Source organism: Callorhinchus milii, unplaced genomic scaffold, assembly GCF_018977255.1.
Source record: "Callorhinchus milii isolate IMCB2004 unplaced genomic scaffold, IMCB_Cmil_1.0 Scaffold23, whole genome shotgun sequence".
NCBI classification, from domain to species: domain Eukaryota; kingdom Metazoa; phylum Chordata; class Chondrichthyes; order Chimaeriformes; family Callorhinchidae; genus Callorhinchus; species Callorhinchus milii.
Genome location: NW_024704764.1, coordinates 6,040,017 through 6,066,209, shown reverse-complemented (window position 1 = coordinate 6,066,209; position 26,193 = coordinate 6,040,017). Strand labels below are relative to the sequence as shown.

Here is a 26,193-nt window from a genome sequence, read left to right as displayed (position 1 = left end):
AAGAGTAGATATACATAAGAAATAATGTTTTTAAGGAAGAAGAGACTGGGGAATTGGGTTAAAAAGACAAAATATTACCATGAACTAACAAAACAGATCAAGCTTGGTGAGCTAATTCTTCCAGCGCCTTGTGTGGCGCCTTTCACGTCAGGAGGATGTCCTCCAGCGCCTTGGGACATCCTCCTGACGTGAAAGGCGCCACACAAATGTAATTTGTTGTTCCATCTGTATAGTTAAAAACAATGCATCGATGGGTTGGATAGTGTCCATAACCATTTTTCTTTACACCCTGTGATGATTAAGTATTCACGTGTTAGATCTAGACAGTAATTGGATAGTGTAATCATTCCAAAAAAAATCTTGTGCATTTGATCCAGTTTCCAACCTAGTTTGGAATTGAATTCGCTGAATGTTACTTTTGTGCCTGGGCTCAAAGGTGCCAATTAACCACATTCTATTTGGATCATATCCACTGCATTTTAATACTGAAGTCCCTGGTTACTAGACTTGGTTAAGTAGTTTTCAGTTTCGCACTGGTAAAGGCATGTTTGCCAACTGTCAAGGACCAATGTTCTTTGAATTCCAGATGGCTTTAGAAGAGCCAGATGTTGCAAATGCACAGCATTTGACAGCACACAATTAGACAGAAGCAGTTCACTACAATGAGAGAAGTCACAATTATCCCACTAAATAATATTGAGACAGACATTGTAATTACTGTTATTGTCAATCAGAATAGGATAAGTTATCGATTTGTATATTGTTTTGGGACAATAGATCCTTTGTGACCAACTGTTGTTTGTGCGAAGTCCTTTTGCAACAGGCCACAGAACATGACTACTTATGTAAAAAGTAATACTCTCAACTCCAAGATAGAGATTTATCCCCCCCTAACTTACATGAAAGATCACCTTCCATTAAAAGAAAATAATAATCCTTGCATTTGATATAGCTCTTTTCACATCTTCTAGATGTCTCAAAGCACTTTAAAGAATATACTGTAAAGTGAATTGACTGCATATTTTGTGGGCAAAATAGAAACCCAGGGGACACTTGCAACCAGTCATGTTCAGTTTTCACAAGGGAAATGTAATGCAAGCTAAAAAATCATGTGTGATGCAAGTTGTCTGTGCTTGTCCAGTGTTCAAAGGATCAAAGCAACACTTGTCATGAGACAAAAATCAGTAAACCCATTTATTGTAGAAGAAAGTATAGGAGACAAATGATCGATGTAAATGTGGACAACGCTGCAATATAGGAACAGTTTAAAAATTCAGAGTAGAGTTGATTGTGACCAGGTCACGAATAGCTCCAAATTAAATTTGGTATACTGAACAGCACCAAATAAAGTGAGCTACTTACAAGCTGGAATCTCTTGCTCCTTAAGACATCATGGAGCAATCGTTTTTTTCTGAAGACCGATTCAATAACTGGACTTTACTCAAATTATTTAGTCTTTAGCGATAGGTATTTTGATGCTTTAAACTGGAATAATGTACAATGTATACTGAAAAAATATTTTTCTAAAGTCTGATTTTGAAATGAGATGCCAACTGAGTTGTTGGAAAATTTCCACAACTCATACCATTCGGACTGTGAACCGTAAGACAACAGGTAAAAAAACAGATGGCTCATCAAAATGGGAAAGTTCAGAATAAAAAGTAATGTGGATGGGACTATCATAACCCATCTCTTGTCAATTTTCTTCCTTCATTAGTTACTAGAAGCTATTTTGTACTAACTATAAATAACGCTAGATGGAAGATGGTGGTAAATATTGCTTTTCTTAGGCACACTAATTTTCATAACAGAATGGCATTGTAAGCATTAAATAGGACATGCAAACAAGGAACTGAACACACAAGAGACTATAGACAGCACTGTGATGAAATATATTTTTATTATGACAAAGTGCTTACATTTTTTTTAAATGAATGCTCTTTGTCATTTCCCCTGCATAGATACTCCACCATTCTTTAGTTGCGTGGATATCTGCTGTCATCTGGTACCTGACCATTTCTTGTGTGGAAACCCTACATACCAAGTGCTGACAGACGAACTTAACGGTGTGTGGCCAGGAGAGAGTGAACGGAGAGAAGAGAAAACCAGAGGTAAGCCCAATTCTGCCTTTCTCATTCAATGCCTTTAAGGTGTGCAGTTTCCAGCAATGGTTACTGGATAGTTAGGTTTAAGTCTCGCTCTAATCTACGATAATGAAAGCCACTTGTCAACATCCCTCATTACTGCCCCAATGAGATCAACTAACTCAGAAGAAAGCAGAAACCAAATCTGGGACAATTGAGTCAGTTTCACACTAAGGACTGGTCTAACCAACTGAGTGATCAGTGAAGCCTCACTTCTTGAAAACATTATCCAGAATACATTGTATATAAAGTGTTTGTGATTCATAGAAATTGAAACAACTCAGATGCTTGGAACGCAAGCCTGGCATTGAGGTAATACAAGATAAAATAGTCCCAAATGGCTGACAAATTGGGGCAATGTAGCTAAGCTTGTGTGGGAGAGTGCTCCATATCCATCAGAAGCTGTACAAACCACTTGCAATTAAATTTTAAAACACTAACAGGGCTCCTGGAATTTTATTAAGTGATAGAAAACATTGATATAGAAAACATGGCTATAAATTATATAAAATCTCTGTCGTAGACAAAATTAAATCAGATTAGAATAAATGCTTATATGAAATAAATCGGACTTGTTCATCTTTTAGAATATTTTTTTGTGCAACTGTTATTACAGTACAAATTTCAAATGGCCATAATAAATTTTAGGATTTCAATGAATAGCACTTCCAGGTTAGATCTGATATGGGAGCATGTCCAGGATAAGAAAGGAACAAAGTTTTGTACAAAGTATTGGGGGCAAAACTTAACAATACTCACATTGCAGCAGAAACCTTGAAATTTTCCCTTTAAAATGTAAAAGAATCGAAATTAAAACAAACATTCAAAGTTGCAGCAATCAACCCGCTCATTGAGTAAAGGTTTAGGAAAAAATCCTGGCATTCTTGTAATGCAAGTCTCCTCTCCACATTGATAAATTGCTCCATTCCGTGATGTTTAAATCGTCATTTTGTTTTGGCCCCCTTTCCAAATTTGGCATCAAATCCAAGGCCTGTAAGAAAGTGGGGGGTTGGGGGGGAAAAACAAAGTTTATGAGAAAATGTGAAGTCCTTTAAGCATGCATGCACTCATCAGGGTCTCAGGTTACAAAGGTTTGGCCCATCTGATCTCAATCTTTAGCCCTAAAGTAAGCAGCTACCTTGTGCCACACAGTTAGAAACATATACAGTAGAACCTCACTAATCCGGTCACTTAAGGGATTGGGCAAAAGTGACGTACTTAGTGAGGTGACTCCATTACTGAAACAGGTCAGGTGATTAAGGTCATTGATGTAATGTTAAGGGCACCTGGTAATGAGCAAGGATGATGAACATTCAATAACCACACTTTGTAATCTCATTAAACTAAAGGCATTGTCAAATTTAAAACAAACCCTGTCATATATTCAGCCTTCCTTTTAAGAATGGATCCAACTTGTGTTCTACCAATACCATAGATCACAGCTAACTGTCTATGATTTTTGCCCTCACTGTTTTTGATGAAGTTCATTCTCACGTAAGGACAACTCCTTCCTTGTTAGCATGTTTACAGCATTTATCAAGAATTGGCTGCTGGAGAGCACCGGGCAAAATTGATTTACTGCTCGCGCTACTTCTGCGATCCCAACATTCCCTGCGCTATGCATACGCGACCAGAGCCCACTCCGACCACAGTAGCAGCGTCAGGGTAACAACGCGAGAGTCCCGAGGCCTAGTGCACTGTGTACTGTACAGGTTAGTAGCGGAGAGGGGTGTTTGTACTGCGTTTGAAGCAGAGGAGGGCACAGACAGACTTTTTAAACATCGACAATGAAAGAGACTGTGAAAATGTGCCCATAATTGTGAGGTGGCTGGATTACCAAGGTGACTGCAAACCGGGCTTCTACTGTACAGTGCTCCAGATGCAATCTGAACACTAATGTGAACACAACCATAGGTTTCGCCCACAAAATATAGTCAATTCACTTTACAGTATATTCTGTGAAGCTTTGAGACGTCTTGAAGATGTGATTAGGCGCTAAATCAAATGCAAGGATTATTATTATTATGGTTTTAACCATTGTATTTGCTCCAATGAACAAATTGTGTCACACTTTGAAATAAATAGGCTCATAACAAAACATTTACAACACTCACCTAGAAATACGAGGACAGTGCCTATCCACTGCAAGAAGCTGATTGGATTTCCAAAAATCAGCACGGAACCGAGGATAGTGAAGAACTTTCTAGTTGTAGTGATGATTGAACATGTCAAAGGTCCAAAATAAACCACAGTCATGAAGATAAAACTCTGCAGTGAAGAGGGGGAAAAAATGCTTCTTCAGGGTTATGCTATTTACTTTAAATGTTGCCCAAAACCATCTTGAACATATCTCTCGCACATCCATTGTAACGCATCCAATACTGACCTGGCCTAGGGCACTAGTTAAACTGAATAGAAATATGTTGTAGATGACACTGGAATGGCGTTCAGTGAAACTCAGAAACTCCCATATTTCTCCTGTACATAAAACACCTAAACAAAAGTAAGCAGAAATATTAATGGAACTCCAGCTCACCTGAAATGCAAAGTCTGAGAATTATTTAGCACAGCTAGACATGTACAGCTTAAATAAGAAATCTCCACCACACTCAGCTTGCTTTTCATGAAAAATACTAAAGTATCACAGGAATCTTGGTGGACTCATTCAGTGGCGCATTCAGTTAATTTTTAATATGCAATCTGCAGATTGGTATAAAACATGAAGCACATGGGTTGATTTGTGTCTTGTCCCACAAGACAGCAATCCCTTCTGACAAGATGAGGCGCAATACCAAATGCAAGGATTATTATTAGGCTTTAATCAACTTTAATTTTTTTTCCTAGGTTTGTGCATTTTCAAAATGTTCTGCTTTTGAAAATGCAAACCTAGGAAAAAAATTACCTTCAGAAAAATAAGATTGTAGTACTGTAAAAATAATAATCTTAACATTCACAATAGTGCCTTTCACGTCAGGAGGACATCTCCAAGCACTTCACAGGATACACCGTGAAAGGCAGTGACTTTTTGTCAGCGAACAAAAAAGATACAAAAGTCTATAATTAATTGTGGATAAAAAAAATCTCACAAACAGTAGACAAAGTGAGGGAGTCAAAACTAGTCCAATTTAATCTGAAAAAAAACTTTAAAAGAAAAAACCCTAAACGTGAGTGAAAGAGTGAGAGAAAGGAGAGAATGGCCTGGCAGGTGTTGTGCAAGGACCTCAATAATTGGGAGTTGATGGAGGACAGCCTGAGCCCAGGCTACTTCATCTGCAGCAAGTGTCTGCAACTGAGGAAGATCCAGCTTAGAGTCGATGAGCTGGAATTTGAGGTGCAGACACTGTGCTCATCAGGGAGAACGAGAACTTCCTGGTAGTCTGATTGAGGAAGCGGTCACTCCCCTGAGGCTCAGTAAATACATAGATCTTGTTAATGGTCAGGGACAGGATAGTATGACTGTTAGTCCGGCAGGTAACGGGAACCCTGAGAGTGGTGATGGAGCCTTGGGCTTTAACCTTGTCCAACAGGTATGAGGTACTTGCAACCTGCGTTGACATGAAAGCCTGCAAACGGTGGGAAAACTGGACTCTGTGCAGGAGGCCAGACATGTGGGGGGGAAGCAAAAAGAAATGTGGTTGTGAGAGTTCAATTTTGGACACCATACCACAGGAAAGTTATGTTGGTGTTGGAGGGTTGCAGCGCAGGTTCACCAGAATGTTACCAGGCCAAAAAGGGTTGTTACGAAGAAAGGCTGCGTAAATTTGGATTGTATTCCCTCGAGTTTAGAAGATTGAGGAGTGATTTGATAAGAGGTTTTTAGGATGATAAAGTTATTTCCTATGTTGGGGGAATGCAAAACAAGGGGGCATAAGCTTAAAATTAGAACCAGACCATTTAAGAGTGAAATTAGGAAGCATTTTTTCCACTCAAAGGGTGGTAGAAATCTGGAACTCTCTCCCCCAAAAGGTCATGGATGCTGGATCCATCCACACCTTCAAGAAAGATTGACAGATTTTTGGTAGGTCGGGATATTAAGGGATACGGGGAAAAAGCGGGAAATTGATTTGAAATTTGCATAAAGATATAGATCAGCCATGATCTAATTAAATGGCGAATCAGGTTCGACGGGCTAAATGGCCTACTCCTAATGGAGTATAATGGAAAATTGTAAAAATTAATTGACAAATTTAGAGAGAATAAAATTAATGCTAGAAAATAATTGGCTGCATTCTGCGCATCAAGCATTCTATAAGCAGTAAAATTCAGGAACAATATCCTTGGAAGCTAAATTATATGAAAATAGTAGTACCAGATTGCTTGTGTCAGTCATCGTAAATGTTCCCATTTTGCTGAACAGACAAAACGGGTGAACTGGGTGGAAGGAAACAAAACCACAATCCCCATGAGGGTGGAAATAGACCACCTCAACCGTTTTTTGAAATGAGGAGCTAACATATTCTGAAGGTGATCTTGTTGGCCTAAGCCATTAAAGGACATTCTCTGAACCTGCTCGTGCATGAAAGGAAACATTTAAGATTTTACACTGCAGTCCCTCTGTTATGTATATCTAGTAAAATAAAAACCTGTGTTTAAGAGCTCAATTTCACCGCATTCACAAGTAAACTTTTGTGAAGTGTACCTGAGACACTCAGTATGATAACAAAAGCATTATTTAACTGAAGCCATTTACTCAAGTTTTGACAAAACGTTAAATTATGTCCAGCAATACACCTCACCTGACCAGTAATTCTGAATTCTCAACCAAAAGTTGGATCTAGTTACAAGAATAACCTTGTGTATGACCTGTATATAATTGGTGGGTTCCAAAGTCTAACTGACAACATTGTGAGGGCTAAACAATGGTCAGCTTCACTCTTGACACTTATTGATCAAGTCACTCTTAACATCACTTCCTGTGCATAAGGAACTTTGCCATGAACAGAAACCTGATTGTTGTTTTTTTTTTAAGCGCAGGAATTCAGCTAATCAGAGCTGGTAGCTCGGGACACCAAACCTCTGGTTAGAGAGGGGGAAGCAACAGGAGACCTGCCCACTGAGTGAGTCAGTCAGAGCAGGGGATACTGGGCTTCTGGTTAGCAGGAGGACGCAGGACTCCTGCACAATAAGTGAGGCAGTACTCTATTGAAGGGTGGTTATAATGGGGTTCTATGCATTTGTCTACACAGCTTTCTATTTAGACTCAGAACTCCCAAATATACTGAAAAAAGTCAGAATACACAAGTCCTTACTTGAGCACCCTCTTATGGATGTATGAAGCAAGCACATGTTCCTTAACAGGAGTTTTAATATCGTAAAACTGATTGCTGGACTTACTTCTATGAAGAAAGACTGAAGAAAGACTGAAGCAATACAAAAGGTTTGGAGAAATAATTTTCGAACGATCAAGTAAGCTAACAACCTCACGCAAAGACTGCAAAACGGCAACTTTTTTTAAAAAAAGCGAGAATGACCAACAGAATAATGCTGGTAACAGAAAGAACAAAAAATTTAGTGTGTTTTACACCGTTTGACATGGGTCTTGTGAAGGCAGAAATCTCCTGACATGATTTGAGCCCTTTGCCCAACTTGGCTACATCTCTACATTAAGTAGAAAACCTTAATTAAAATATAAATTAATCAATCAATCCTAAAATCCACCACTGTTTGTGGGACAATGCTGCACACAATTGGCTGGTGCGTCTTGTCCACAAAATACAATCAAATTATTTTACAATATATCCTATGAAATGCTTTGAGATATCTTGTTGATGTGATAACGCGCTATATCAAATGTAAGGCTTATTATTATAACAACTACTGATAGTATCCAAACAAAGCCTCATGGAGGAAGATCACGTAAACCATTAAGTATTTAAGTGAGAAGTATTTAAAAACACATTATCCCTTGATTTCTGTTGTTCAGGGAATGGCCTATTCATTTATATGTGAAGGATGTGTGCAAGAAGAATGAAATAAATCTCCAAGGCATGACTTTTACTTGGCAATTAGTTTTGCTATTCAGAAATACAAAATGTCAAAGGGATCAGATGAAATGGATGTGGACAGTTGCAATCCTATAGGGTTAGTTTCAGAGCTGAAAACACCTGGCAGCCCATGGGAATGGAAATGACAATTTTGAGCGCACCTAAGGGGATAGAGCTATTTAAGAACAGATTAGCATTCATCTTCTGAAAATCCATTTGAATGGACAGTGGAAATCTACCTGTAATAAAACAAATTTAAAAGCTTAATTGTCATTGTTTTGCTGTGAAATCTAAGCCAGGGTGATGATGATAATAATACTTGCATTTGATATAGCGCCTTATCACATCTTCGAGACGTCTCAAAGTGCTTCACAGAACATACTGCAAAGTGAATTTTTTTGTAAGCGAAACGGCTGTGAAGGCTATTCACAGGTGGATCCTTAATCTACAACAACAACTTGGATTTATATAGCACCTTTCACGCCGGATGGCGTCTCAGAGCACTTTACAGCAGTGGAGTCCTGTAGCTCAGTGGTTGGAGCACTCGCTTTGCAAGTGAGAGATCTGAGTTCAATTCCAGGCAGAGCGAAACCTTGGGCAAGTTTCCTTACTCCACAGAGCCTAATAATAATCCCCCCAAAAACAAAAACAATAATAAATTGGTCATTTTCAATCTACGACTCTTTGTGGGACATTGCTGTGCGCAATCGGCTGCCGCATTCGCCCACACATATACAGTCAATTCACTTTACAGTATATTCTGTGAAGCGCTTTGGGACGTCCTCCCGACGTGAAAAGCGCTATATCAAATGCAAGGATTATTATTATTATTATTTACAGTAACAGATTTACAGACCGAGCCGGGGGAGGGGGAGGAAGGTGACCAAACAACATTACATTTATTGAGCGCCTTTCACGTCGGGAGGACGTCCCAAGGCGCTGTATAGTTGGGTCAGGACCCGAGCAAGGGGGAAATGGTCAGGGTGAGGGGAGGGAAGGGAGGGAGCGAGGAGGGGGTAGAGAATCGAGAGGGGAGCTGGAGGCACGGTCAAAGAGAAAGGTCTTGAGACCGGCCTTGAAGGAGGAAAGGGAGGAGGCAAGACGAAGGCACTGGGGGATAGAGTTCCAGAGCCTCGGGGCTGAGAGGCTGAAGGCCCGGCCACCGATAATAGGGCAGTTGGGGCGGGGGATGTGGAGCAGACCGGAGCCAGAGGAACGGAGGGTACGGGCGGGTAGGTAGGGGGATAGTAGGTCGGAGAGGTAGGAGGGAGCAAGGCCGTGAATGGCCTTGTAGGTGAGGGTGAGGATCTTGAATTCGATCCTCTGGGGGATGGGGAGCCAGTGGAGGCGAGCGAGGGTGGGAGTGATGTTGTCCCGAAGCCTGGTGCGGGACAGTACACGAGCTGCAGAGTTCTGAATGACCTGCAGTGTGGAGGGAGGGCTGGGAAGGCCGGCGAGGAGAGAGTTCCCATAGTCCAGCCTTGAGGTGATAAAAGCGTGAACCAGGGTTTCAGCAGCGTGAGGGGTGAGGTAGTGCCGTAGACTGGCAACATTCCGGAGGTGATGGAAGGCGGTGCCAGTTGTGGTGCGGATATGGGGGAGAAAGGACAGCTCAGGGTCGAACAGAACCCCGAGGTTCCTGACTGGCTTTGAGAGGTGGAGAGTGCAGCCTTGGATGCTGATGCTGTCAGCGCCTGAGGTGCGGAGGCGCTGACGTGAGCCAATCAGGAGGGCCTCAGTTTTGCGTACGTTGAGCTGGAGAAAGTTATCTCTCGTCCAGGACTCGATGTCGGACAGGCAGCTGTCAGGACATCGGTGGTCGTGGAGTTGAGGGTAGAGGAGGAAAGGTAGAGTTGGGTGTCATCCGCATACAGGTGGAAGTTAACCCCATGTCTGCGGATGATGTCACCAAAGGGGGCGCATATAGAGGGTGAAGAGGAGGGGACCAAGGACAGAGCCTTGAGGGACACCGCACGAGACAGTGCGGGGGCCGGAAGAAAAACTATTTGAGGAGACAAAGTGAAGACGGTGGGAGAGGTACGACCTAAACCACTCAAGGACAGGGCCTTGAAGGTTTAGGTGGGAGGCCAAGCGATGGAGGAGGATAGCGTGGTCGACCGTATCGAATGCTGCCGATAGGTCGAGGAGGACGAGGAGGCAGAGGGAGCCCTGGTCACAGATGGTCAGGATGTCATTGGTGACCTTGACCAGGGCAGTTTCTGTGCTATGGGCAGCACGGAAACCCGATTGAAGGGGTTCGAATAGTGAATGGTTGGAGAGGAAAGAGCGCAGCTGGGAGGCGACAACTCGTTCCAGGACCTTGGATAGGAAGGGGAGGTTGGAGATGGGCCGGTAGCTTGATAGCTGCGACGCATCAAGGGAGGGTTTTTTTAAGGTGGGAGTGATGTTGGCAGTTTTTAAGGGAATGGGAATAGAGCCAGAGGAGAGGGACAGGTTGACGATGTCCGTGATATGTGGGGCAAGGAGGTGGAGCTGGGAGATAAGGAGTGGAGTGGGGATGGGGTCAAGGGAGCAGGTGGTAGGTTTCAGGGAGAGGATGAGTTTGGTGACAGAGGGTGGGGAAACGGGTACGAAGGTGTGTAGGGGAGGATGGGTAGGAGTCGGAGTGTGGGAGGGAAGGGGGTTGGAGTGTTGGAGGGGAAGTGACCGCGGAGCGGATTCCCTTGATCTTGGATTCAAGGAAATCCAGCATCTCCTCGCAGTGAAGCTTGGAGGAGATGACCTGTGCGGGGTGGCGGGGGGGACGGAGGAGTTGGGTTGTGGTAGAGAACAGTAGCCTGGGGTGTCCTTCGCCTCCAGGATTATCCTGGAGTAGAAGGACGATTTGGCCGAGGCTAGAGTGGAACGGTACATTTTGAGGAGGTCCAGCCAGATTTGTCGGTGGACCGTTAGGCCAGATTTGACCAGGTGCGTTCAGCGGCCCGCACCTGGCTCTTCAGTGAGCGGAGGTGGGTGGTGAACCAGGGGGAGGAGCGAGAGTAGGAGACAGTATGGGAGGTGATGGGGGCAAGAGTGTCGAGTGTGGAGGAGAGGGTGTTGTGGAGGAGGGTGAGAGCAGAAGAGGGGTCGGTGAGGGTTGAAGGCCAGAGGGAGAGGAGTTCAGAGAACTCCAAGGCAGTGGTTAGAGATTGAGGGGGTAACTTCTTCCAAGGGCGGTAGAAGATGGTGGTGGGTCTGGTGGAGGTGGGGAGGGGGGTGGAGGTGGTGAAGGAGATGAAGTGGTGGTCGGAGATGGCCTTATCGGTGATGGTGACATCCGAGACACTGAGGCCCCGGGTGATCACCAAGTCGAGTGGGTGGCCGTGACTGTGAGTGGGGGAGTTGATGTGAAGGGAGAGGTTGAGCGAGGAGAGCAGGGAAGAGAAGTCTGAGGAGATTGAGCAGGAGAGGGTGAAGTGTAGCTTAAAGTCGCCCAGAATGATGAGGCGATCAGAGCAGAGACAGAGAGATGTGAGTTGAGATATCAGAGATAAAGGTGGAAGAGTCTTTAGGGGGCCGGTAGAGGAGGAGGATTTTAAGTGAGAGGAAGGAGGGGTGGGAGAGGGTGAGGTGCTCAAAAGAGGGGAAAGAGCCAGAGGAGTAGGGGGATAGGGCAAGTGGTGTCCTTGAGATAAGGGCAACACCACCGCCACAGCGGTTGGGGCGAGGGATGTGGTGGGAGGTGTAGCCGGGTGGCGTGGCCTCCGTGAGGGGGAAGGTGTCGTCTGGGGTGAGCCAGGTTTCCGTTAAGGCCATGATATCAACGTTCTCATCAAGGATGAGATCGTTGATGACCAGGGCCTTGTTACAGAGGGAGCGGACATTTTGTCGTCCGATGTAGATGGAGCGGTTGACAGAGGGGTGTGTGGGGAGGGAGGGGGGTCCAGGTTGTGAGGCAGGGGTGGGTGGGGGAAATGGGGGTAAGGGAGGAGATGTTGGCTCCCCGGGTCTGTGTCCGGGGTGGCTGGCGAGTGTGGTGGGGAATGGGGCAGTCGGTGTGGCTGCTGCTGGACAGCCAACGCCGAGTGCCGCGGTGAGCCCGGCGGAGGATTCCCAGGCTGGAGCAGAGGGAGGTTGTGGGAGGGTCAAGTGGGGATAGAAGGCGAGAGGGACAGAGAGAGAGGAGAGAGCACGGTCGAAAAGAAAGGTCTTCAGCAGAGACCTTAAAATGGGAAAGGAGGGAGCGAGACGAAGGGAGTGAGGAAGGCAGTAGAGCCACGGGGCATAGTGGCTGAAGGCAACGGCCACTGAGGGTGGAGCGGAGGTTTCGGGGGACGAGGAGGAGGCCAGACCCGGAGAAACGAAGGCAACGGGTACTGCTTTGAGGAGAGAGGTCAGGAGGTGCAGAGGAGTGCAGGGACTTGAATACAAGGGTGAGGATCTTGAAATCGATCCTCTGTGGGATAGGCAGCCAGTGCAGTCTAGCAAGGACTGGGGTGATCGGGAGCGGAGTTTCGTGTGGGTGAGAATGCGGGCGGCAGAGTTTTGAATCTACCAGTAAGAGCCATGAAAATATATTTTCTTCTCAGAGATACTTCAATTAGCACATCACCACTAGAATTAAACTGTTTTCTTCATCAAAATGAACCTGAGATCATTACAGTTGCTTAATACACCTCAGCCATAAAAAATATCTGTTCTGTAAACCACCTCTGCAAAAGTTACTGAAAACTCTGTTTTGCTGGGAAAACTTTAAGGTCACATTATGGTATAGTGAATAGTAAACTTGTGGAACAGGCTTCCTAGGGAGACAGATGAAGCAGGAAGTGTTGATTCCATCAAACACAGATTAGATTGTTTTCTTTTAGGAAATAACTTTATGGGATATAGTACATTCAGGATATAGTAGTTCGGGACATATGAACATATGTGTATATGACATATGTGCATGGCTCAGCCCCGGGATCCGTTACTGTGAAGCGCTCTGAGATGCCATCTGGCGTGGAGGGCGCTATATAAATCCAAGTTGTTGTTGTGCACATGATGGCCAGGAAGGTGGAAGGGCATCTCGATTGACCTTGGTCTTTGTTCGTCTAGCATTTCTCATGTTCTTATTATGACTGCAACATTCTTACCTATTCCCAAAAATAAACTGGACCAAAGGTTTACATTCAGCATCATCCTGTTTGCACCAGTCTGGAAGTTTGCTCTCATATTATCTTGTGATACTCCAGTTAATCCATCCAGCGTCAAAGACAGCAACTGAAAAATGAGGTAATATTTGCCAAGTACATTAATACAAAGTGTTGAATATAAGATACTTGGGTAAGTAAGTAATAGGATCAGCAGCCGAACCACATTTTTCAACAATCTAACTTGTGTTTCAAGGGAGAAAAAGTACAGCGTACTAACAAATCCCAAAACTTCCCACATCCCCCCTCTTGAAGGAAGTACATTAATGTCACTAAAGCTACCTGTATTCTTATCCCGGCTTTTGTTAAAGGTATTTTACAACAATGACTTGCATTTAACTTGCAGGGTAGCGTCATGGAGCACTTTTAATACACAGCCTAAATAATCCAGGCAAAAGTTTTTTTTAATAAATAAATCTTGTTGGAAAACAAATTTAATTTCCCCAATGACAGCTGGGAGTTCAAACCAGCAATAGATTCAAATAAGAATGAGCGACTGCTGAACAGGCCATCTGGACACAGCTGGTGGCAAGCAGAGCAACAGAGACCAAATAGGAGAGGGAATTAAAACTCAGCCAATATATTCCAATGGATTTTTAGATCAAGAAACCCGTATTAAATAAAATACAAGCGCAAGACAACCCCAAAATATGGTATGAAACAAAAAATGGTAATAGCTGATGTTACTAATCCTGTAAGAATTTAACGCACCATACACATTCATTCGCAATAAAGTTCATGAACATGGTTTCCAGTCCAACAAGAAAAGAAGCAGTGCTAGATCTAGTTCTGGGGAATGAAGTAGGACAAATGGAGCAGGTTTCAGTGGGAGAGCATCTGGGCAATAGTGATCATAATATCATTAGATTCAGAGTGCATATGGAAAGAGACAAGGAACCATCTAAGGTGAAGATACTCAACTGGAAGAGGGCAAATTTCAGTGAGTTAAAAAGGGACCAAGGTGGACTGGAAAGAAAGAGTGGCAGGTAAAACAACTCAAGAGCAGTGGGAAGTCTTCAAGGATGAGATAGCTCGGGGACAGAATAAATACATTCCCACAAAAGGGAAATGTAGGGCATCCAAACGTCCCTTGATGACGAAGGTAACTGTATCTAGAATGAAGCAGAAAAAGGAGGCATATGACAAATGTCAAACCCAAGACACAGAAGACAACCAAATAGAATATAGGAAGTGCAGAAGAGGTTTGAAAAAAGAAATAAGAGCGGCAAAAAGATTATACAAAAAAAGTTAACATTAAAGGGAATTCTAAAATATTTTACAAACACATCAAGAAAAAAAAGCTTAGTCAAAGGTAGGGTGAGACCAATTAAGAACCAAGGGGAAAATCTTATTGTAGAGGCAGAGGGCATGGCTGATGTGCTGAATGAGTACTTTGCATCTGTCTTCACAAAAGAAGTGGATGCACCAAATGCCGCAGGATTGGAGGAGAGGGCAGAGGAAATGGATAGGTTAAGTATAAACAGAGAGGAAGTACTGAAAAAGTTGACTGCGCTGAAGTTAGATACGTCGCCCGGTCTGGAGGGGATGCAGCCAAGGTTACTATGGGAGGCACGGGTACAAATAGCGGAGGCTTTGGCTACAATTTTTCAATCTTCGTTGGACACAGGAGTGGTGCCAGAGGACTGGAGAGTGGACAATGTGACTGCCCTGTACAAAAGAGACAGAAGGACAAACCTGGGAACTACAGGCCAGTCAGCCTAACATCAGTAGTGGGGAAACTCCTGGAGACTATAATCCGGGACAGAATAAATCTTCACTTAGAAGAATATGGGTTAATTAGGGGCAAACAGCACGGATTTGTTAAAGGCAGATCTTGTCTAACAAATCTATTAGAATTTTTCGATGAGGTAACGGAGAGGGTGGATAAAGGTAGTGCAGTTGATGTAGTTTACATGGACTTTCAAAAGGCATTTGACAAAGTGCCACATGAAAGACTTGTAAGAAAGATAGAAGCCCATGGTGTAAAAGGGACAGTGGCAGCGGATCCAGAACTGTCTGGGAGACAGAAAGCAGAGAGTTGTGGTCAACGGCTGCTTTTCTGACTGGAGGGAAGTGTACAGTGGCGTCCCCCAGGGATCGGTATTAGGACCACTGCTCTTCTTAATATAAATGATCTGGACTTGGGTATAGCAAGTACCATTTCCAAGTTTGTGGACGACACAAAGTTAAGTGGTAAACAGTGAGAAGAATAGGAGCCAATTGCAGGAAGACATAGACAGAATGGTAAAATGGGCAGACACATGGCAGATGAGTTTCAATGTGGAGAAATGCGAGGTAATGAATTTTGGTAGAAATAATGAGAGGACCTTCAAGGCACTGTCCTTGAATGGTTTAGGTCGTACCTTTCTCACCGTCTTCACTTTGTCTCGACGAATGGCTTCTCCTCCACCCCCCGCACTGTCTCATGTGGTGTCCCTCAGGGCTGTGTCCTCAGTCCCCTCCTCTTCACCCTCCATATGCTCCCCCTCGGTGACATCATCCGCAGACATGGAGTTAACTTCCACATGTATGCGGATGACACCCAACTCTACCTTTCCTCCTCTACTCTCAACTCCACGACCACCGATGTCCTGACAGCTGCCTGTCCGACATCGAGTCCTGGACGAGAGACAACTTTCTTCAGCTCAACGTGCGAAAAACCGAGGCCCTCCTGATTGGCTCACGTCAGCGCCTCCGCACCTCAGGCGCTGACACCATCAGCATCCAAGGCTGCACTCTCCACCTCTCAAAGCCAGTCAGGAACCTCGGGGTTCTGTTCGACCCTGAGCTGTCCTTTCTCCCTCACATCCGCACCACAACTGGCACCGCCTTCCATCACCTCCGGAACATCGCCAGACTACGGCACTACCTCACCCCTCACGCTGCTGAAACCCTGGTCCACGCCTTTGTCACCTCAAGGCTGGACTATGGGAACTCTCTACTCGCCGGCCTTCCCGCCACCTCCCTCCACACTGCAGGTCATTCAGAACTCTGCAGCTCGTGTACTGTCCCGCACCAGGCTTCGGGACCACATCACTCCCACCCTCGCCCTCACTGGCTCCCTATCCCCCAGAGGATTGATTTCAAGATCCTCATCCTCACCTACAAGGCCATCCACGGCCTTGCTCCCTCCTACCTCTCCAACCTACTATCCCCCTACCTACCTGCCCGTACCCTCCGTTCCTCTGGCTCCGGTCTGCTCCACGTCCCCCGCCCTAACCGCCCTACCATCGGTGGTCGGGCCTTCAGCCTCTCAGCCCCGAGGCTCTGGAACTCCATCCCCCAGTGCCTTCGCCTTGCTTCTTCCCTTTCCTCCTTCAAGGCCGGTCTCAAAACCTTTCTCTTTGACCGTGCCTTCAGCTCCCCTCTCGACTCTCTTCCCCCTCCTCGCTCCCTCCCTTCCCTCCCCTCACCCTGACCATTTCCCCCCTCCTTGCTCCCTCCCTTCCCTCCCCTTACCCTGACCATTTCCCCCCTGCTCGCTCCCTCCCTTCCCTCCCCTCACTCTGACCATTTGCCCCCTGCTCGGGTCATGACCCAACTGTGCAGCGCCTTGGGACGTCCTCCTGACGTGAAAGGCGCTTTATAAATGGAATCTTGTTGTTGTTGAGGAGGAGGCAATATAGGTGGTAATACAATCTTTAGGGGGGGTAAAAGAACAGAGAGACCTGGGGGTGCAGGCAAGTGAATCCTTGAAGGTGGCAGGACAGGTAAAGCTGTAAAAAGGGCATATAGGATACTAAGCTTTATAAATAGGGGCATAGAGTACAAGAGTCAGGAGGTCATGATTAACCGATATAAAACACTCAGTTAGAATACTGCGCCCAGTTCTGGGCACCACACTAGAGGAAGGATGTTAAGGCATTGGAAAGGGTGCAGAGGAGATTTACGAGGATGGTACCAGGAATGAGGGACCTTGATTATGAGGAAAGGCGAGAGAGGCGAGGATTATTCTCATTGGAGCAGAGAAGGTTACGAGGAGACCTAATAGAGGTCTTCAAAATCATGAGGGGATTTGATAGGTTAGAAAGGGAAAAACTGTTTCCACTGGTGAGTGTGTCGGTGACTCGAGGTCACAGATTCAAAATAGTATCTAAAAGAAGCAGAGGGGAGGTGAGAAGAATTTTTTTCACTCAGCGAGTTGTTCGAATCTGGAACACATTGCCTGAAAGGGCGGTCGAGGCCGATTCGATAACTACTTTTAAAAACGCGGTCGATGGATATTTGAGGAGGAAGGGTCTGCAGGAATATGGGGAAAGGGCTGGGGAGTGGGATTGACATTACATTGCTCTTCTCAAAGACAGACTCGATGGGCCGAATAGCCTCTTTTTGTGCTGTACAATTCTGATTCTATGGTTCTCAAGTAAATGCAAGAATTTAAGAAAATTTGTGTAATGGATAATGGAATCACTTGCTGTCACACGCTAAAATATAAGAGAACAAATACTTACAAGTAAGAATTCCCCAAACCCAATGGAGTGGTGCTCTGTTTCTCCAGTCCCCTTTTGGGGTTTGTACATAAATAATGCCACACCAATAACAATGAGCAGCACACACAGGTACTTTGCCAACGGATACCTTTTCTTTCCAATAGTGACGCCCAATATCATCACTGTGATTAAAAACACCAAAGAAAGAATTAGAAAATCTGTAGCACATATAACCCAGCAAGTCAAAAGAAATACAATAGATATCACCCGAGCCCAAGATTAGTTTGCAACCAGATTATAACTACGCTTGAGGTACAATACAGCAAATGATTATGATTTTATTACGACAGTTTTGTTAAGAAACTGTAATTCATTACTTGTTAATTCCAGGTTCGGCATTACCAACTGTGAACTTATAGAAACGATATTCAAAGTTTTTCATAAGATTGCTCTTTTTCACAAAGTTGGGAGATACTTTCTGAAAATTATTCATGTTCGTGTGCGAGTCAATCCACGACTGTGTGTGGGATACTGCTGTGCGCAATTGGCTGCCTGTTTTGCCCACAAAATGCACATTCACGACACTTTACAGTATATCCTGTGAAGATGTCTGAAAGACGTGATAAGACGCTGTATCAAATGCAAGAATTATTATTGACAGCAAATGTTGACAGGCTACTGCGGGGGAGGGTAGGAAGAGCAGGCATCACAGCAAACCAAACCCTGTCCTCACTCAATATCCACACGAAATACAGAATATGGTATAAACAAAAATGGTATTAACACTGCTGTAGGAATTTAATGTACGATACATATTTATTCACAAATAAAGTTCATGGACATATAGTTCTTCAGCAGGCATCTTTAGTATCCTAACTATAACACACCATACACATCATTTGGGATTCAGAGCTGCAATAACCAAAACAAAAAGCTGTTTGTCTCCTAATTATGGAATTTGCCTGCCTCCCAACAGAGCCACTTCACCTGGACAAGAACAGGCTTCACTGCCAAATCAACTGAAAGCTACAACAGTGTGACACTAACAGGAGTATCCTAAAAGAAACAAACCATCCAGTTATGAAAGCCTTGGAAAGCCTGTTTTGACTAGTTTTACCCACAGAGACTGGTGGCAAACCATTGAAAAACAGAGGTTGTTCCAAATCTGGAATTGTAACACTGTAGTTTTGTTCAGAGAGTAAATTACATAAGGAATGTATATTATTCCAGTTTCCAAAAGACAGTGTAAACAAAAGCTAGTAACCTGCAATTTGCGTGTATGTAGGAGAAACTTTTTCACGACTTACTTCTAATTAAAAGCCAAAATAAGATTTTAAGCACTAAAATAACGCAAAATGTAAACAATCTTTTTTCAGGATTTCAGACTCACTTTAGAATCTAGTCTACAATTACGTTTGCACTCACTCTCAGTTTGTGGCTTGGTAAATGCACAAAAAGAGACTCTTCGTAAAGTTTATCAGCCTAGCTGCACCCAGCATCCTGAAACCGTGCTAGAAGTTTGAAACATCTAGAAGGCGTGAAAAGCGTTATATCGAATGCAAGGATTATTATTATAGAAATAATTTTCAAGAATCCAAAATTTGGAGTCAAAAATTCACTGGATTGATAATATTCAACTCCGGTAAAGTACTAGCATGTTTCATGAACAGTATGTAGCATTTTGTTGATGTGGTAATGCCATATAGGAGATTTATAAATAAACAGTGACATTCAGCGTTCTATTTATAGGAACTAGTTGGAACACTGTTAGATGGAAGCTACATGGAACACTTGTATCGTAATTTCCTCATACAATTTGCTCCCACCCCAACATATTTGACTCCTTCCCCTCCCTTCTGCCTGTATTTGGCACCCTCCAATACCACATCCTGTTCAAGGATGTTACAGCTGTGCCCAATTCAGTCCTCACTTAAAATCAACCTCTGTAGTACACTCTATGTGAATTGTAGTAACAGATCACAACAACAAGATTCCATTTATAGAGTGCCTTTCGCGTCGGGAGGACGTCCCAAGGCGCTGGGTCAGGACTCGAGCAGATCAGCAATTTCAGGAAACGGGTGCCAACTTCTGGGCTTTTTGACCTTTTGCAACTTTACTTTATTAGGCCATCAGGAGTCTGGTTTCAAAGCTTGAAGTTATTTCGACATATTATTTTTAAACCAAACCATTTCAACTCACCTGGAATAGGTTTACATGATTTTCCCAGAACCTGGAATGGAAGAACATTGTCATCAACAACATTATATTTGTATAGTGCCTTTCATGTCGGGAGGACGTCCCAAGGTGCTGGACAGAGTTACGGACCCGAACTAGGGGTTGGGTTTGGGGGGGTTGTGGAGGACAGGGTGGAAGCAGGGAGATCGAAAGCACGGTTGAAGAGGAGGGTCTTGAGGTGGGACTTGAAGGTGGCAAGGGAGGGGGCGAGGTGGAGGGACTGCGGGGCGGAGTTCCAGAGGGTGGGTGCAGAGTGGCGGAAGGCCCGCCCACCAACAGTGGGGCGAGCAAGGCGGGGAACACGAAGCAGGCCAGAGCCGGCTGAGCGGAGGGAGCGAACAGGGATTAATAGGGGGTTAGGAGGTCAGGGTTAGGACATCAGTTGGGAAATCACGAGAATAAAGAATAAATCATCAGTGATAGAATACATAAATACTATATAAAATACCTTGCATTTTATATACTCCCTTTCATGTCAGAAAGAAGTCTCAAAGTACTCCACAACATTTACTGTAAAGTATTGACTGTGTACTTCATAGGTGAACTTGGGAGCCAATTTGCACGTGGCAATCACCCACAAACAACCATGAGGTGAATGACTAATTTTATCTGGGGTATTGTTGGCCAGTACGAGTTAAGAAAAACATTCAGTCTGTGAAGACCAATCATTCATGTCTCCTTAAAAGATACTGCTAAAAAAAAAACTTGTTTGCAACTTGCCCAAATTTCCCTCCAAACTTCACTCGGCATTATTTTTCTAAAAAGGGATGCTTTACATATTTTTTTCCTGGCTCTTACCTTCACCAAAGATAGAATGAACTTGAGCACAATGCTTTAAACAAATCTTTTTGATACTTAAATAATGACCCAACCCAAAAAGTGATCACGATAGATTCAGTAGTTGAAAAGCAATATAAATGTAAATCTGCATTGTATTGCAGATGCAACTACAACAAAATTACATTTCTATAGCAGAGGATGCAAAGGTATATTTCTGATTACCCCACAACTAAATGTGGTACATTAAGAGGTGAGCATTAGAAGTTAAATTTAAAAATAAAGCAATGTCTAATACTGACCTGTGTTGGGTAGCTGACATATTGAAGTGCAGAATTACTAGACACCATGGCTCCTAAATAAGACATCGAACAAGCTGCATATAACCAGTATGGTGTTCTTTCAGGTGAAGGCTTTTCAAAGACATAGATAACTAGAACACAACACATGCAAACATTTTAGATACAATAATAAGACATCCTGCAAATGTGTTAAGAGAAGAGAGAGAATTGTCAGAGACAAAGATGACAGATATAGGTTGGCAGAGTATGGTACTATAATGACAAACCAACTTTGATGGTTCTTGTACATACATAATCGAGCCATCTGAAAAAAACTCCGGACAGTCATCACCCCAAAGATCCTGGTATTAACAACAGTGAGTTGTTAAATGCATTTCAATGCTGTGGAGCACTGAATGCTTTTCTTTTGTCTCTCTAATATTGATGGGGTTTTTTTCAGGGAGATCAGTAATCAGCAAACTTTGTGAAATACCAACCCTAATAATTGTGGCTCTTTCGCGGCAAACATATAACAGTCGTAAATCTCAAGGGTGGCTTTAGTTTTCAAGATATTTTGACCATGTTCTAGTGTTTCACCTCTCATTAAAATGTCTATAAGTTCAGGATATGGAAACAATTATAAGACTTGAGATCCACCATTCAAAAATTATAATAAAATTATAGTGTGTACATCGGTTCTGTGTGTATAAAATATATACACACACACACATAACTTACTTAGTTTAGCAAAGATTGCATTAATGATGCACTGGACGAACACAAGTGTTGTTGCATATGAAAACTTTTCTTGCTTCTCCCCATATTTGCCTCTGGTTCTGTAAAAGGAGACATTTATTTCTCAATAAAGCCTAAAGTAAACAGTGAAATTAACAACTATTTCCAGTAATCAGTTAGCCATCAAACGCCTAAAGATAAATAAAAGATCATATGAATCCAAGTGTTTAATGCTTATTCCTACATTTGTTCCAAATATTTGAGTTGCATTCAACATACTCATAGGAATAGAAGTTGCCATGGTTTTAAAGAACAAAGCAACTTCCTAGGAATTAACTTCATTGAGTTTTCTAGAGAAAGCGTAACATTTAGAGTTAAGCTACACATTAAAATTAGATATTAGAGGATGAATTTCCAGTTTGTCAGTACTCAGCCATATAGATCAAGAATCCTAGATGCAATCCCTGTACTGTAATTATTTTATGTTTACTGGCCAAATGGTGGGGATATCTAATAATCCTTGCATTTGCTGAAGCATCTAGAACATCAAGAACATCTCAGTACACTTCATAAAGTTTCTGTGAAGTGTAAGTGATTATTTTTAGGCAAACCTACAATTATCCTCAAGTGTCCCTAGGTTTTCCAGGGAGAGTGGAACAATCCAAGGTCCAAGCACTGCATTGGAGTGCCAGCTTAGACCATATGCGTTCCAAGTCACAACGTGGGGCTTGAACCCACAACCACCTAACTCAGAGATGTGAATGCTACCTACTGAGCCAGGTTGACACCAGATAAAAGTGGTCACTCACTTCACAGCTGTTCGTAAGATATTGCTGTACACAAATTGGCTGCTGTGTTCACCTACAAATGCAGGGTCATCCCACATTACAGTAAATTCTGTGAAGCACTCAAGATATCTCGATGATGTGATTCAGTGCTCCGAGACACAATTCTACATGAAGGTTGCTATATAAATGCAAACTGTTGTGTTATAAGGCACTCTATCAAATGCAAGTATTATCATATAGTGATATGGCATGGAACCAGACCATTCTGCCAACTTGTCCGTCCGTGTCGTTGTTTATACTTCACAGCAATCTCTTAAATCTCCTATATCCCCTCATGTGTCTACTTAAATACATTTTTTTTGTTACAACCACAGCCTCCGGCAGTTAGGTCCACATTCTCATCGCCCCCTGCATTTTAATATAATCATACAGTCTTGCCCGCATTGTTTTAATTATTAGTTGGAATCGTTGTGTCTAGACACATGGCACTTTCTATGAAATTTTGGTTGCAGAGATGAAACCCAGTTGCAAATCTTTTATTTTAATAATACTTTCAGTTGCTTTTAAAAATAAGATCTGGGGTAAAATTAACTTCAGCAGTATTGTCATCCATGCCTCTTGCCAGAGTGCACGTTTACTGCAGGAATCAAGCTCACTTTTAGTAAGTCGTGGGAAGTCCGTAGTTGGGACAAATGTGATATTGTTGACCAAGTTAGTTCCATAATTGTCCAAATACATGGATGCAAAAACCCTAATTTGGTCCACTCAATCTACAACCGTTTGTGGGACGCTGCGGTGCACACTCGGCTGCCGCACTTCACCAGCAAAATACAGTCAATTAACTTTACAGTACATTCTGTGAAGCGCTTTGAGATTTCTCAGCAATCCAATAAGACGCTAAATCAAATGCAAGGATTATTATTAATTTAAACGGGGCCACTCGGCTGCTCACACATAGGAGGCGATGCATAATACCGGGTTACTTTTGTGGACGAGTGTTTGGTGGACTTTAAGCCACAGGTGTATCTTGATCTCTGGCAAATCTGGACAGCAGCACACACAGACACACGGGAGGCCGGAGCCTCAGCACGTACATGGTCTCCTGCAGGATGCCGTAATAAAAGTAACAGACGAAGACTCCCAGGAAGCAGACGATGAACCTCGTCCGTTCGTTTCGGAACATGTCGGCGTTCTTCCCGCTTCCCTGCTCCGTCAGGCCCGGCGGCGGCACCACTAGGAACTCGCTGTCCTTCCCACGAGGCGGCGGCGGCGGCTCCTCCACAGCCACATACTGCAGCGGCCCCATCAACCCCCGCGCGCCTGGCGCCCCTGCAAGCCCCCACCCGCGCGCACGGGGGGGGGGGAGAGACGATAACAACAACAAAGCTGGCAAAAGACCGCCTGAGAAAAAAAAACAACGACAATCACGCAACCCTCTCCCTTGTTTATTTCAGAATACAAGGGAAGAGAAAAAAAATCCTTCCACTTCCCCTCCACACCACCACCACCCCCAAAACAAACGTTATTTTACCTCACCGATGGGCGTCTCCCTTACCTCCCACCCTGGAAATATAAGGCGCTCAGCGGACCGGCTGCTTCTTGTGGGTCCTCTTTTAACCGTTGGGAGCTCGCGGGTGGGCGTCGTGGGCAGAGCTAATAGGGTGCGAGACGCCGACCGTTAGGCTCAGAGCGCGCGGGGAGCAGCTGTGGGCAGGAGGTCGCCGCTGGCGGGAGGGAGGGAGGGAGGGCGTGGTCTGTGTCCACACACACACACAACGCATTGCTGGAGCGTCCTCTCACGCAAGGACACCGCGGTGACAGTGGTGGGGCAGGTCAGGCAGTCAGTCTACAGTGTATGGGTTTGTGTTTGTCCACCTTCGCCCCGACTCCATTGGCTTCCCGTCACACAGAGGATACAGTTCCAGACCCTGGGCCTCACCTTCAAAGCCCTCCATGGCCTCGCTCCCCCCCGCGCCCCCACCCTCTCCGACCTCCTAACCCCCTACACCCTGTGTTCCCCCCCCCCCGCTCAGCTGGGCTCCGGCGGGCCTTCCGCCACTCTGCCCCCACCCTCTGGAACTCCCGCAATCCCTCCATCTCGCCCCCTCCCTCGTCACCTTCAAGACCCACCTCAAGACCCTCCTTCGACTGTGCTTTCAATCTCCCTGCTCCCCCCCCCACCCCCCCGACCCGCAGCTCGGGTCCGCAACTGCCTGTCCAGCACCTTGGACGTCCTCCCCACACGAGAGGTGCTATACACGTGGAATGTTGTTGTGGTTGGAGCACTCCCCTGGGGAGCGAGAGGCTTGGGTTTGATTCCCAAGTGGGGCGAAATGTGGGGCAAGTTTCCTTCACACGCGTCTGTTTACCCGGCAGTGAGTAGGAACCCGGTTATTAGTCGATTGGTGGATCCCTTTTCCAGGGGTAGTAATCCCTTTTTTAAAAAAAACAATAATAATTTGGTCACTTCAATCCACGACTATTTGTGGGACATTACTGGTGCAATTGGCTGCCACATTTTGCCCACAAAAATCTCAGTTCACTTTACAGTATGTTCTGTGAAGCACTTTCAAAGCCGCGCTATATCAAATGCAAGGATTGTTAGTATTAACTCACTTTCCTTTCTCCATAGATGCTGCCTGACCTGCTGAGCGTTCCTAGCAGCTTCTGTTTTTATTTCAGATTGCCAGCAACCCCCAATTAAAATTGGTCATTCACTCCTTTGGCTGTTTGTCGGTCATTGAGTGTGCAAATTGGCTGCCACGTTCACCTACAAATTACACAATCATTACACTTTACAGTATATCTTTTGTGGTACCCACTAGACGTGAAAGGCGCTACATCAAGTGGAAGGATTATTATTAAATCCATATTTAGAGGTATTGTAATAGACGAATAAGACTGAACCAGAAATTATATTTTTGAAATGAATTGTGTACCAATAAAATATCAATTGTGGAGTCCTGTAGCTCAGTGGTTAGAGCACTCGCTTTGCAAGCGTGAGATCTGGGTTCAATTCCCGGCAGGGTGGAATCTTGGGCAAGTTTCTTACTCCACACGCCTGATAATAATCCCTCAAAAAAAAAACAATAATTAATTGGTCGTTTCAATCCATGACTGTGGGACACTGCTGTGTTCAATTGGCTGCCGCATTTCGCACACAAATATGCAGTCAATTCACTTTACAGTCTCTGAAGCACTTTGAGATGTCTAGAAGACGTGAAAAGCACTATATCAAATGCAAGGATTATTATTATAAAGTCATCTTAGTTATAAATAAAACTGGAAGTTTCCTGAAATACGTTTGTTGGCAGAACTTAGGACAATTTATTTGCTGATGTAAATTGATGATAATCATTGCAAGGAAGGAGCTACAAAGATTTCATGCTTCACACCCAGCATGTTTCAAACATTTGACAAATAGCTGAATGAAGCATCAAGAGAAATACTGATGAACATCACTAAGAACTTCAATAACATTCCAAGAGCAATAATGAAAGCTTGAGAAATCAGAGAGGAAAATAAAGGATGAATTTCAAGCGTGCTTTGCAAAGTTTCTAGACCAGTGTTATAGTTTTTATGTACTAAATATGTCTATAGACTTGTACAAAATGAACACCCTTCAATGATGTTCAGTCTTGGCATTGTGAATATCTAGGTTTGAAACTGGCCCATCACCAGCCTTCA

General features: G+C 44.0%; 1 protein-coding gene across 1 annotated transcript; it reads right to left on the bottom strand.

Moving 5' to 3' along the window:
- Nucleotides 1–1,170: 1,170 nt before the first annotated feature.
- slc35b1 (solute carrier family 35 member B1) lies at nt 1,171–23,847 on the bottom strand. The gene is made up of 9 exons (XM_007901521.2): nt 23,601–23,847; nt 21,722–21,819; nt 21,005–21,135; nt 19,890–19,920; nt 17,712–17,872; nt 13,204–13,330; nt 4,531–4,637; nt 4,259–4,412; nt 1,171–3,135 (listed from the first exon to the last, which is right to left on the bottom strand). The coding sequence occupies exons 1-9, from the start codon at nt 23,810–23,812 to the stop codon at nt 3,089–3,091; spliced, it is 1,068 nt and encodes a 355-aa protein (XP_007899712.2). The 5' UTR covers nt 23,813–23,847; the 3' UTR covers nt 1,171–3,088.
- Between the last annotated feature and the right edge of the window lie 2,346 nt (nt 23,848–26,193).